The sequence below is a fragment of the Protomyctophum bolini genome (assembly GCF_963924005.1).
Source record: "Protomyctophum bolini genome assembly, chromosome: 13".
NCBI classification, from domain to species: Eukaryota; Metazoa; Chordata; class Actinopteri; order Myctophiformes; family Myctophidae; genus Protomyctophum; species Protomyctophum bolini.
In genome coordinates, this window is record NC_137874.1 from 30,581,432 (window position 1) to 30,594,597 (window position 13,166).

Below are 13,166 nucleotides of genomic sequence, written 5' to 3' on the forward strand. Positions count from 1 at the left end.
TTTGCCATTTATTTGTGTAAAGCACTTCATAACACTTAATATTCATAACATTGTCCCCTGAGTCACACTCAGAGCAAGGAAGTCCCATTAGTCCAGCAGCCACAGTGACAAACAGATTCCCCAAATCCCCAGTCAATTGCATCAATCTACTGGCCAAAATAGGATTTAGTAAATAGAATAGTTGATGTCTGTATGCTGACTATACCTGCCAAGATGGCTGGCAGAGTACCCCGACCAGCCACAGCTGTCAGCTGTTGACTAGTACGTGTTAAATTCCCACTCTGGTCACAGCATTGCTCAATGACTCCAGCTTACTGAAGTTCAGTAGGCCTAACAGTTAAAATTGCAGAAGGAAGTATAATTCTCAATTCCAAAACACATTTTAGGCAGTTTGTTTGCATATTGATAAACACGGCTACGAAATGAATATTTCCGCTATTCAGGACGTCCTGGGAACAACTGTCTGTTGGACCATCAGTAACGTGTCGCTGTGTGAGGTCCCTCACTGAAGCCACCGAGTGAGCAGCTCATCCACAAAGACGCCAGCAGCGAGGACGAGGAGCATGACCATGAGAGTCAGGCCACGCCGTACCACCAGCTGTCTGCATGACAGAGCCACCCCCACTCTAGTGGCAGCTGCCACGCCCTCGCCCGAATCAAGCGCTCCTGAGACCACGTCCGCCTTCTGAGAGGTCAGAGAACCAGATCTCTGAGCCAGCATCTCCAGGGGTATGATAGAATGCCCTGATTGGGGGAGATGCAGACAGAGATGGGGAACAATAAGGTTTCATGAGAGTGAAGCTTCCCAGTGTCCAGAGGCCATTATTTGGGGTCGACTTCTGTTGATCCGAGCGTGGTTTGATAACTCAAACATGTGATGCTCCTTAAGGGAGATGCTGGTTCAGCTATCAGAAATGGTACAGTACATTGAGGCTTATTTTGCTGTGAACTATGAAGAAGGTTTCAAAACAATTCCAGAAAAAGTTTGTACAGAGATGTGTCAGGATTCGGAATAGGACATTGGAGTTGACTTACTTTTATTTCCGATTCCAAACATCTCTTTCCCCTCTGTGATTGGGACTCCTGCTCTCTCCAATGCCTAATTACGGTACAATATGTAAAGTACGTCAAAATGTCAGTCCAAAAGCATCTCATCCAAGTAAGTTGACCGTTTTAATATTCAGTGTATAATCATAACAGCATTGTAATGATTAAATAAAAATGTGTGAAGTGAGCGGCGCTCTTATCATCGTACATCATCATGTTGTAACATATCGATTTCCTCATCCACATATGACGTGAATTCTCCATTCATTGTCAATGAATTTAATGTTTGTGTAAGACGAAAATCTACACTAATAGCTGAATATAGGAGGGGCTAGCGCCCCTCAAAAATGTAACGTAATGAAAATAAAATCTGGCATTCATCCAACAGACAGGGGATACTATAGGTGTAGGCCAGACACTTACCTCTGTAGTGGCCTTTTTCCAGTCCAGTTTACATAGGTAAACTATAAAAAATATGGACAGCAATGTGACAGAGGTGAAAAGTCCCAACCACAGCCCTGCAACAGATAAGTACAGAAAAATTTACTCTAGTACAATGACTCTCAGTATGTGCACTCTTTCCAAGCACGGCTGTACTGACTCACTGTCTGTTTCTGTGCATAATAACTGACATGTAAATTAGTTAGTACTGATCAGATATATTGACCGTACAGTGACCTGTTCACCTTTGTGTATCTTGGCTGCTGTAAAGACTGAATTCCCCCCTGCGGAATCAATAAAGTGCAATCCATCTATCTAAACCAGATTATACTTTTCTATTCCCAGGCCATTACTATTGTAGTAGTAACTAACAGGGTCCACAGGAAATCAGTTGAGAACCAGAGTTATGGCTAGTTTAAAAGCACAACCTTTTCGACAAGTGCCAAGCATGAAATATAAATGAGCCATTACTTATTGCAGTGGTTCTCAAACATACTGTATGCATGTCAGGGATCCCCAATAGGATTACTATGAGTACTATTCTGAATACCTTTTCAGAATATAACAGCTCAAGCTTGAAGATTAGCCATTTTCGGATAGCCAGAAAAGTGTTTAAACGGTTCCTCATTTTTCTGGGGATCCCCCCAAGGACCCATCTGGGGGTTCCCAGACCCCACCCTTGAGGACCAGTGACTTGTTTGGCCCTTGGCCATTATACACCGTTCATCTCCTCTCACCTACAATGCCCATTTTGACAGGGAACATTAGGGCCGCTCCAATGGGGAAGCCGATGAAGTAGAAACCGATGAGGTTACACAATGCACCGACAATCTGTTTCCCTGCTCCTCTAACAACCCCTCCAGCCACAGCCTGTGAAGATTTAATACACATGAATCCAAATACCAATCTCTCTCTCTCACACACACACACACACACACACACACACACACACACACACACACACACACACACACACACACACACACACACACACACACACACACACACACACACACACTCCGCACAGGTGGGGTTATCAAAGGCAGACACATGGACACCCCCCAAACACACCCAGCTGATTGAACCCTGCACATGACCTTGCAAAGTGGGCTAGAACTAAAAGAAGGCATTTTAAAATTGGTATATCCCTCACCGAAGTGGCATCAGACAGATGGATAAAACCATACATTATCATGACATCAGCAACCCTCGTAACGACATCTCTGAAAGAAAAGCAAAGACATTAACATCTTAAAATATATACACATATGTTTTAGAAAATGGAAAAAATATAGCTCAAATATCTTTGCGCAAATATTTTTATTTTCCTACGGCTGATTTATTTATTTATTTGACAGGGACAAAGCTCATTAATGTCAGTTTTCACATCAATGTAAATGGGCCAGAGTTAGCCGAAGCTAAATTTCATCTGATTGACCTAAGCTATTGATATAGATGCACTATTATACAACAAATAAATTAGTTATAAACTGTATTTGATGTACCATATTAGTTTTTACCACTGGTAATGTTTGTAAACATTGCAGTAAAAAATACGTTTATTTGATGGGAATATAACAGTAATGTATATGTTCAGTGTCATAGTTGGACTGGCCTAGGAATCTAGGATGAGTTTGTACAGATGAAAAGGAGTACAACGTGACTGAAGCAAAATGACAGGCACACATTTACTGTTAATAATAATGATTAATAACTTTTTTTTAACAGACAGACAGACAATATGGGTAAAGAGACATCAAAGTACAGTAAGAATGTACTCACTGCTCTGGGGTGAAAATATATCCTATAACGTCTTTAGTGACTCCAAGAACGGTCCCAACACAACATGACACTATAACTGAATTGGGGAAAATAAATACATTCATTAGTAATGTTGGCCGATGCATGGAATAGAATTTTGATGTAATAAATAAAAAATATTTGCAGAAGTTCAGTTTATAGCTCTTAGTATTAGCCTATAGCCTATATTAACAGGCCTGTGTGTGTGTGTGTATATAATATTTTTCCAACAGGACTCTTTTCAGTTGAAAATAACAAAACAAAGACATGGTAAACACAAACACTCAAATGAATGGAAATAGCTATTGAACTTTAGTTAGATTTATCGTTTTGAAAAAATATGTACTAAAAAATGCATTTTTGTCAATAAATGAGCCAATCAAACTATGTCCACAGAAAATAATGGATTTTTGGCTAGTATAAATTAGACATTAACCAAAACCTGTTTAGACCATGTCGTATGATGGTGTCGTGCAGTGAAAATGGCCAATCTGCAAGCTCACATGAGCACGCGTTTTGAGCTTGTAATGTAGATCTTCTATTTTAGCAGATTTTTGAAAATGTTCGCCTATAATGACGTTCCTAAAAGAGCCTGGGATCCAGGTTTAAAGTGTTTATGGTCTTTTTCATGGATACGACTTGGAACAGGTGAGGTGATAGCCTGTGACCGCGTTAGTAGATTTATTGAAGTCGTGCATGCGCGCATTTCATTGATGTAGTGGTCCGTACTGCGTACTTGTACAGATGAAGGAGACCTTGGCAGTCAGCTTGGCCTGCTCCATATTACCAGCACCAAGAGCATTCCCAACACGCACACTGGCTGCTACAGAGAATCCGAGTGGGAACTGTGGGAAAGGATGAGGTTAAAAAAAAAAAAGTACTGTAGCAACATAAATGTTAAATGGTGCATTTATACAGTTGCCCCATACATACTGTAATTAGTCCAATCTCTTTCACACATATTCAAATACAGTACATCTAAAACACGTATATATTTCCTCTCATCATGGATAAACATTAAACATGACTGTATTGGATATTTTGAGTTACCATGTAAGCAACAGCTGCCAGCTCATAAACAACAGACTGAGCGGCCAGCTCAGTTTCACTTATGATACCGGCCAGGAAGCCTCCGATCTCATACAACCACCACTCCAGGCACAGCATGAACATGCTGGGGATGGCTAGCCGGATGAATGGCCCCCACTCCTGAAGACATTCAGTTGACCACCCTAGGGGTTAGACGGTCATGGGTCACACTCTTATTTACTGGTAAACTTAATTATATTGTGTAACTTTACATACTGAAACAGTGCAGTCCTCATTTTAAACAGTAAAGGACACTGGATACTGTAACAGTCAAATAAACGGTATGATTCCCCATTAAACTGCATAACTGTTTACAGTATGGATATGTGCAATTTGTGCATGTGTGTGTACTATATATCAATTATCAATATGGTTAGCATGCTTGATGTCATGCAGTCAGTCAGTCAGTTAGTCTATTGTCTGACTATTGTACAATTTGGTCACATATTACACACCGGAATGTGACCAATGGTCAACGTATTCCGACATTATTAGACTAGGTTGAATGCAGAGCAAGAGGCACTCGTGAGCGGAATAATCGTTGCTGCAATGTACTGTAAGGCAGAATGAACTCAGGAAAACCGTTTAATAGCCTCAGAACTGTATTGTGGTCTAAAATGACTCGGATTGAATGAAATATGATTTCAATGGGAGGCACTCACCTTCCCATGTGGCCTCGTGTAGCCTCCTCCAGCAAATGTAAACGTACAGGAACACAGCCAAGGAATACTGTGTGATAGCATTAGCTGCAGCAGATCCACTTCATCAGGGATGAAGAAGAGCAAAAAGGTTTAGTGCAGTGAGTTGCATTACAGGGAGTCAGGGACCCCACCACACACAGTAAAATCCTTCTGTTCATTTAAAAGCTGCAATCCATAGGGTTTATGGCTCATTTATATTTTGTCACATGACCTTTCTAACACTGTTTTACCTCTCTACAAAAATGTACTGTACTTGGAAGCCCATTTCATTCATATTGTTTGTTTATGTTGTTTCCTCAAGGTCCTTAAGGGGGTTCCAGGGGGTCCCAGCTGAATGATTGATATTTAGAAACCATATTTAGAAAATTTGTACACTCCCAGAGCAGAGTTAAATTAACACTCACATTTTATTAAATGGGCGTTTGTGGTCTAATTAATACGAAATTAAAAAGACGACCAGTGGTATAGTGATGCAGGTGACTGTGTATGCGTAGTTGCGTACATGACAATGCATAGGCTGTGTCCAAAATCACTCACTGATCACTATATTGCATTGTGCAACAGCAACGACGTAAATAACAGTGATTCGAGTAAGCGTGCGAAATGTGTTAACTTTTTTGTTGAATGAATGAGTGAATTAGCCATAGAGGAGGAGAAACTTACGCAACACCCATGTCCAGAGGATAGAGGAAGATATAGTTGATAAGTGCATTAATGAGATTCCCCACAGCTCCAGTTATCACCTGAGGCCATATGATGCCCTGTGAATAACAAACACCCTGCTTTTAAGATCACTTATCTGTTTCTCACCACCTTTGTGGTTAGACTGTCTGCCCTGAGATTGACAGGTCAGGGCCCAGAGTTCAATCTCCAGCAGATTCATTGCAAAAACTATAACAATGGTACCCAAGGCCTCCCTGCTAGGCAATCAGCATTAAGGGTTGGATTGGGTGTAAGACATACTAGGGTCATGTTCAGGGGGTGTACCCGCTGCCTAACGTTACAGAAACAGGAGAAAGACTCCTGACTTCTGGGCCACATGGCTCGGATTGGTTTCCAATACCACTTTCTCCTCTTTATAGCACATTCTAAACAGAGTGATTTGAATTAAAATGCGTTCTTTTTAAGAAAGCAGACATCTGTGTGAATACAAATATAACAAATCCTTAATTAACATTTTACTATCAATACATCAATTACTCAATTTACATTAGGCTTTTAGTAGATGGTCTAAACAAGAGCGACTTACAATAAGAAGGTAAAACATCAAATGCAGAGAGACAGTGTAGTGCCTCAGTAAACCAAGAACGTAGCATGAGTCTAAACAATATATCGCACCTGATTTTGAAGATATCGCCCCTGCAGCTGATACATGAAGGCAGCCTGTGAAAGACAGCCACAAAAATAGCAGGGTTGAATGGGCATAAACAAAACCCTTAGGTATCATACATGGGTATACTGGGAGTGAACACGACTCACTGGCAGAGCTGGCATGAAGATCATCACATAAAGCTGGGAAATTCTTTATGGCAGACGGACATGAAGGTAAGGTTATGTTAGTTAAGTTAGGTAAGTAATGACAGCAAGGACAATGGTACAAAGGACATGTACAGTAACTTCTGAACTACATCTATGCCGTTTATTTGGCAAACATTGTATGAAAGTATTAACAACTTGCAGTGTGGTTCATTTTAATGCTCTGTCAAGTGTAATGCTGACATGTAACCAAAGAATCCCAGACGTATTTTTATAGACTATATATTATAATCTTACTTTATTTTATGACATCTTATCAAATCAAAGTCTTTATCTGCTCTGGGTGTTGGGGTCAGAGAGGAGGATATAAGGTTTCTCTGCAAATGTGCTGCCGTATCAACCCTAGGGGTTATATGGCAGCTAAATAAAAACGTCTGGGTTTCTGAAGCTACATGGCAGCTAAAATCAGTGCCACTGAGGCACTGCGTCCTGAACTGTGCACTGTGAGTGAACTCACGGTGCACAGTATGTTGGTTTGTTTACTGATGAGTGAGAACATGAGTGTGTGCGTGCGTGCGTGTAGGAGGCCTGACCGGGCGACCTCAGGGCTCTGTCTGACTGCCAGCAGTATGGGCTGGGTGTTAAGGAGGAGCGCCCAGCAGGGGAAACAGGCGAGCAGCAGAATGAGAACCCCTCTTTGGAGAATCACTCCTACACGCTTCAGGTTACCACTCCCATAAGTCTGCATGGAGGAAATGTAGTAGGCTACCGTCAGTCATGACACGTGCCAATTCATTGATAGAACTTTTCAAATAACGCAAGATAATGACGTGAGTTACTGTGGGTATGCTTGCATCAGCTACGTTGAAGCAAATCGATTCCTCAAAAACTCTCACCTCGAGCGAGTGCGAAAACATTTATTTTATCAGATTGAGGACATTTTTATTGATCGGACACATCCTGCAATAAATGCACCACGTCTCTGTACATGTGTGTGTGTGTGTGTGTGTGTGTGTGTGTGTGTGTGTGTGTGTGTGTCTGTGTGTGTGTGTGTATACATCTGTAATCCACGTAACTCGAGAACCGTTTGCCCCATCGACTTCAAATTTGACACACATTTGAAAAAAGGTGTTTAATGTTATACACCTGGTTTTTAACCACTTAAGTCCTATATACTTTGTCGTATGACTAATAATTGCATGTCGCAACACGTTGCGAGCTTGTAGCTCTTCTATATGTTAGTTTATTTACATACCCACAATAGGGATAGCAGGTTGAAAGTGGTATGAGTTTGATATTAAAGTGAGTATGAAAATGAATACAAGATTATTATATTACCTGAGATATTAGAGTATCACAGGCGGATGCCAAACCAGAGCCAATGGATATACCAGTGACGTTAATCACCTAGATTGAAACAATCATTTTAAAACAAACATCTGGGTAGACGAAAAAGAAAGAAGACAAAATAACTGTCCAGGCACAATTAATGCATAATTTCAATTATATTTCTTCAAAAGCACAACAATGAAAGATTACAGAATGTAGTTAGACTACATGTGGACCTGTCTCCATGTTGGAGGGCTGACATCAAAGGGAAAGACTAGCTTATCATGGTCAAAATATGGCAAGTTTCAACCCCGAAACACGTGGCCTACACATTGACGATATGTACTGTATGATCATGTACTGAAAATGCATTTTGGCAATAAGAACACGTATCAATGAATCAATTTGTCTTTTTTCCCTACAGACAATCCGAAATATGCTGTTGATCTTGTAAACAGCGCCACCACCCTGTAAACATTCTACAATGTGAGGTCTCTACAGGAACAGATGTAGGTCTCTATAGGAACAGATGTTATTAGACTGTAAGCCTGACAGGCTGGAATGGCTTAGGGTCGACGACAGAGTAAAGCATCTTGCAATGGGTCTGGTCCACAAGATTAGATACACCACCAAGATACCTATGTACCTGTCTAAATACTTCCTTAATGTTAACGAAGTCCACACCCACAACACCAGAGGGAGTGCAACAAACCATGTGCAACCCAGATTTGGCACAAACAAGGGACTAAATTATTTTCGCTCTTATGCCACCAAAATGTGGAACGCCCTACCAACAGTCATTGAGATATGCAATTCGAAACTTGCCCCGCTAAAATCGGAATACACCCCTTTTTCCCCTCACTGTATATGTTTATTTTCCCTTTTTACCTCCTTTATGATGAATTCCTGTTCTGTTCTTTGACTATATAGAAGTGTCTATTTGTACGTCTCTAAATGTTTTGACGAATTGAACAAGGTGGACCCTCTTGTAAACAAGTGTAATATGCTTTATTGGGTCGTCCACTCACAGTTAACAGTCTTTGTATTGAGTTGTGCTTGAAATGTACTGTAATTCTGCAAACTGTTAATAAATATTTCAATCAATCAATCAATCAATCAATGTATACTGAGTTTCCTTACAGCGATTGCCATTGCCACACCCGCAAGCTCTGTCTTGCCTAGGTGTCCACAGAATACCATGCTGACGAAACCCACCAGGAACATCATCAACTGTGAGACCACCTGAAATACAAAAGGAAACTCAATGACAATTCTAAACCGTGTTAATCATCCCATTTTATTTTTCAGTATCTTATCAAAGCTGTATAAAGTATCACAAATCACGATGCATGGTACAGTAGCATGGTTTATTATACACAGAACACATACTTTCTTAAAAAGCGTGTATGGTCCAAATGCTGTAGATATATTGCATCATCAATCAATTCTGTTCTGTGTACCACAGAGAACGATACACAATGACAATGTTCCTTCTGGCACTATAATGCTTCCAAGCATCATTTGGTGTGTAATGATCATACGCTACTGTATGGTTATTTTTGTGAACTGAAAGAGTTATCATGGCTGGTGTAGGGCTAAAACAGAAAGACGCAATATCCTCTTCCACCCAGTATGACGTTTATGACAGAACATAGATGATTAGCTAAAATGAGCATGGGGTTGGTTTTGATCATGTTCTCTTGTCTATTCGGTCCAGTTAAGGATATAGTCTGAGTCTTAAAACTTGGCAAAACATCTTCAGTTACTCATTGACAAATCAAGTACGTTTGTGGGGCTAAGGCACAATGTAACCCATCGCTTCTGCCGTTGGTACGGGCTTGTGAATGTTGTTTAAGAGACACAAACAGGCCTAGTGTGTACAATCATAATGCAAACTAGACACTGTCTGAGATAATAACGACATTAAGAAACACTAGGTAAAAGGATGTTTTTCCTGTCAGACAGACAGACAGGCAGACGCAAATAAATTGTCAATTGGTGGTGCGGTTTATCTAACTGTACACATACTGTAGCTGAGATACATACTGTTTGTATGTATGTATGTATGTATGTATGTACAGTAGATGATTCTCCACAAATTCAGGACATAGTTGTACTGAAGTTGTTTTGTATTGTATTGTTTACTATTTATTATGATCCTAATTTGCTGCCAATAGTGACAGAGGCGGAGGATACCAATAGGTTACAGAGTAAGTTGAGAGTATTATTTGCTTTCAATGTGCTTATACAGTATGACAGATTTGATTTGATATAGCTACAGACATAGATAATAATATTGAGTCGGATTATGAATGTATTACTAATAATGACATACAATCTTAATTAGCATTTAAACCCTAATTACTCTAGTGAGTACTGTACATGATGCATCCAAAGTAATTCTTACCACTGGTCCTGCTAGCTTTAAAAGTTGAACTATCTCAGTCTTGTAGTCCGCGGGTATCCAGGCCGTGATGCATTTAAGGCATGGACCATTCTTATGAGTAATAACATCCGTTTGTTCAATTTTAGTCTGTCCCTTTACTCCATTGGCAGTTTTAGTTGTAGAGTCGTCCATAGTGGAATGGGAATGGTATCTTCTTGTACTACTTGACAGAATAGTTAAATTCACTATAGATGAATGAGCCCCTTCAGAGGTTGTCGGTGTGGCTGGAAACAGTTTATGTTGAAATCTGTGTAATTATTAAGTCAAGATGCCTGCCCACTGTGTTTTGTTTCAGTGAGAGGCTTGGCCAAAAAGCACACTCCCCCCAGCAAACGTTGGACCTACTGTATAGGCTGGGTGAGAATTATTGTCTAGCTGAAAGCACAGGAAGTGAGGAAGCTCCAGTAGGCTGGACAAAATGCAGCCCTGTACTGTACTTAATGTAATTCTGCATGGTTATATCCTTTTGGTAGTAGTACGTTTTCCAAGCCTTTTATTTGTTCATGAGATGGGGATGAAACTGAGAACAAGGTAACTTTGGACGTTGACACAATGGTTTTTTTCTGCAAATTGACAGCAAGTTCAGAATGTTATCGCATTGCCTTAACCACTAATGAACCTACAACATCAGCAATTTTTGGTTTGAATGTTTGTATGTACTTGAGCAGTACATAAGCTTTAAAGATGGAATGCCGTGATTTTTGTACTTTTTTTCAACCAAGGTTCATGTTTTAGGTTCTTTTTGACAGGGGGGCGGGGGCATTCGAGCATGGGGCTAAATATGTATTTTTTTTTACAAATGTTTATGGTGATATTAGAGTGTAGAGAGTAGAGAGTAGAGGGTTTATTAGAGATAGGGTGAGAAGTTCAGTCACACGAGAGAGACTCGGAGTAGAATCGCTGCTCCTTCACCTGGAAAGGAGTCAGCTGAGGTGGTTCGGGCATCTGGTTAGGATGCCTCTCCCGCGCCTCCCTAGGGAGGTCCTCGACACACGTCCCACTGGGAGGAGACCCCGGGGCAGACCAAGGCGCAGTTGGAGGAAATACATCTCACTCACTGGCCTTGGAACGTCTCGGATTCCCCAGGAGGAAGTCACTAATGTTGCTCTGGAGAGGGAAGTCTGGAGCTCTCTGGTGGAGCTGTTGCCCCCGCGACCCGACTACGGATAAGCGGTTGAAGATGGATGGATGGATGATATTGTGATGTCACTATATCACTGTTTTTTTTCCTTGACGCGTTTGATTGTCAAGGTTTCAGCCTCCAAGAAGAAACCCTAAATACAAAGGGAAGACACAGAGATCTCCATTATGGGCCTAAAAGTCATTGCATGTCGAAAATAGCCGATCTACAAGCTGCACAACATGTCTGCTATAATCTTATTATTATTGTAGTCTCGAGTAGCGAGCCCACACTGTTAACGTTACTTGAGTTTTGGTTGTTGCTGTTGCTTCCATTGGGCGGCACTGTTTTGCTTTTAGACGGCCCTTTAGACGAATATTAGACGTCTATTAGACCAAATAATGCTCAGTGGGAAATACATAGTCCTTCTCAGAATGTTTGAATCTGAAAATAACTTTTCTGCACTGCAGCAGCTGTCGCGTTGGGTGACGTCCAGTGGCCCGGTGTCATTTGTCACAACAACTGGACAGTGATTTAGTGGTCGTGGTGGCAGTGACGTGTTTTCCTGTTTGAGGCTTCTGACTATAACTAGCTGCCACTCCACAGCACTCAATGAATGAATGAATGGTGCCTGGCAAACATTACATCATATGGATCTCAGGATCCACAGGGGAGAGTGTGGCTATGTGGGCAGCCTGTGACTCCAAATTTGTGCAAGGTTTCAACCCGATTAGAACCTCATTGACTTTCCATTAGATAATAAGTAAAATAAGTACATATTTTAATAACTAATGTGAAATAAAACAAATAAAATAGTGAAGGTACAGTTATACTTCTGTGGCCTAATGGCAGCATGCATACAAAGTTTTGTGCACGGCCCATGGCATTTGCAAGATTAGCTTCAAGACACACACAGACACACACAAAGATCCTCCCATAGATGCCTATAACCTCTTGCAGACTCATGCTGTAAAAAGAATACCTACCGGAATTCTGAATGTTATTTGATATGGATGACAGAAATTGCCACAATGTAAAAAGAAAAAGGCCTAGCGTATAGCCACAATGCACACCCAAACAGCATCAATAAAACCTTGTTGACAAAAAATTCACTGGGCACTCCTTACTTCATCACATTCAAACACTATTTTGTCGCTGGAGGGTGGAAATCTCATTTGTCCAAAAGAGATTTTTTATTATGATAAAAAAAAAACATGCTATCTCTTGGCAATGATTTGCATTGTTGGTGGCTCAAAGGACAACAGCATCTGTCCTCTCATTCATTCGTTTGTTCGCCACATCAGACATTAGTTTGCAAACATGCCGTGTGTTCCGCAAGTCGTCAGACACGGGGGGCCATGGCAGCGTGGCAGAGAGCAGAACAGACACGGGGGGCCATGGCAGCGTGGCAGAGAGCAGAACAGACACGGGGGGCCATGGCAGCGTGGCAGAGAGCAGAACAGACACGGGGGGCCATGGCAGCGTGGCAGAGAGCAGAACAGACACGGGGGGCCATGGCAGCGTGGCAGAGAGCAGAACAGACACGGGGGGCCATGGCAGCGTGGCAGAGAGCAGAACAGACACGGGGGGCCATGGCAGCGTGGCAGAGAGCAGAACAGAGCAAAAGGGAAAGGAGAGGAGAAAAGATGATTTGCGGAGGCCAATGAGAGAGAGGTGGGTGGGGGTGGATGAGCGAGGGGGCGAAACCTAGCGTAGG

At 41.5% G+C, this 13,166-nt stretch overlaps 1 protein-coding gene across 1 annotated transcript in view; it reads right to left on the reverse strand.

Annotated features, from left to right (window-relative positions):
• Nucleotides 1-502: 502 nt before the first annotated feature.
• The window catches only part of slc47a2.1 (solute carrier family 47 member 2, tandem duplicate 1), a gene marked incomplete at its 3' end in the record, with an annotated part of 43,435 nt that continues 30,771 nt past the window's right edge, over nucleotides 503-13,166 (reverse strand). The window contains exons 2-16 of the mRNA XM_080781133.1: nucleotides 9,024-9,125; nucleotides 7,893-7,961; nucleotides 7,148-7,296; nucleotides 6,558-6,600; nucleotides 6,417-6,461; nucleotides 5,742-5,839; nucleotides 5,040-5,137; nucleotides 4,339-4,520; nucleotides 4,025-4,133; nucleotides 3,271-3,346; nucleotides 2,642-2,711; nucleotides 2,226-2,358; nucleotides 1,471-1,565; nucleotides 1,036-1,099; nucleotides 503-744 (exon numbers count right to left, since the gene is read on the reverse strand). Coding sequence (XP_080637259.1) covers nucleotides 503-744; nucleotides 1,036-1,099; nucleotides 1,471-1,565; nucleotides 2,226-2,358; nucleotides 2,642-2,711; nucleotides 3,271-3,346; nucleotides 4,025-4,133; nucleotides 4,339-4,520; nucleotides 5,040-5,137; nucleotides 5,742-5,839; nucleotides 6,417-6,461; nucleotides 6,558-6,600; nucleotides 7,148-7,296; nucleotides 7,893-7,961; nucleotides 9,024-9,110 — 1,560 coding nt within the window. The 5' untranslated portion in view covers nucleotides 9,111-9,125. The remainder of the gene's footprint in view (nucleotides 745-1,035; nucleotides 1,100-1,470; nucleotides 1,566-2,225; nucleotides 2,359-2,641; nucleotides 2,712-3,270; nucleotides 3,347-4,024; nucleotides 4,134-4,338; nucleotides 4,521-5,039; nucleotides 5,138-5,741; nucleotides 5,840-6,416; nucleotides 6,462-6,557; nucleotides 6,601-7,147; nucleotides 7,297-7,892; nucleotides 7,962-9,023; nucleotides 9,126-13,166) is intronic.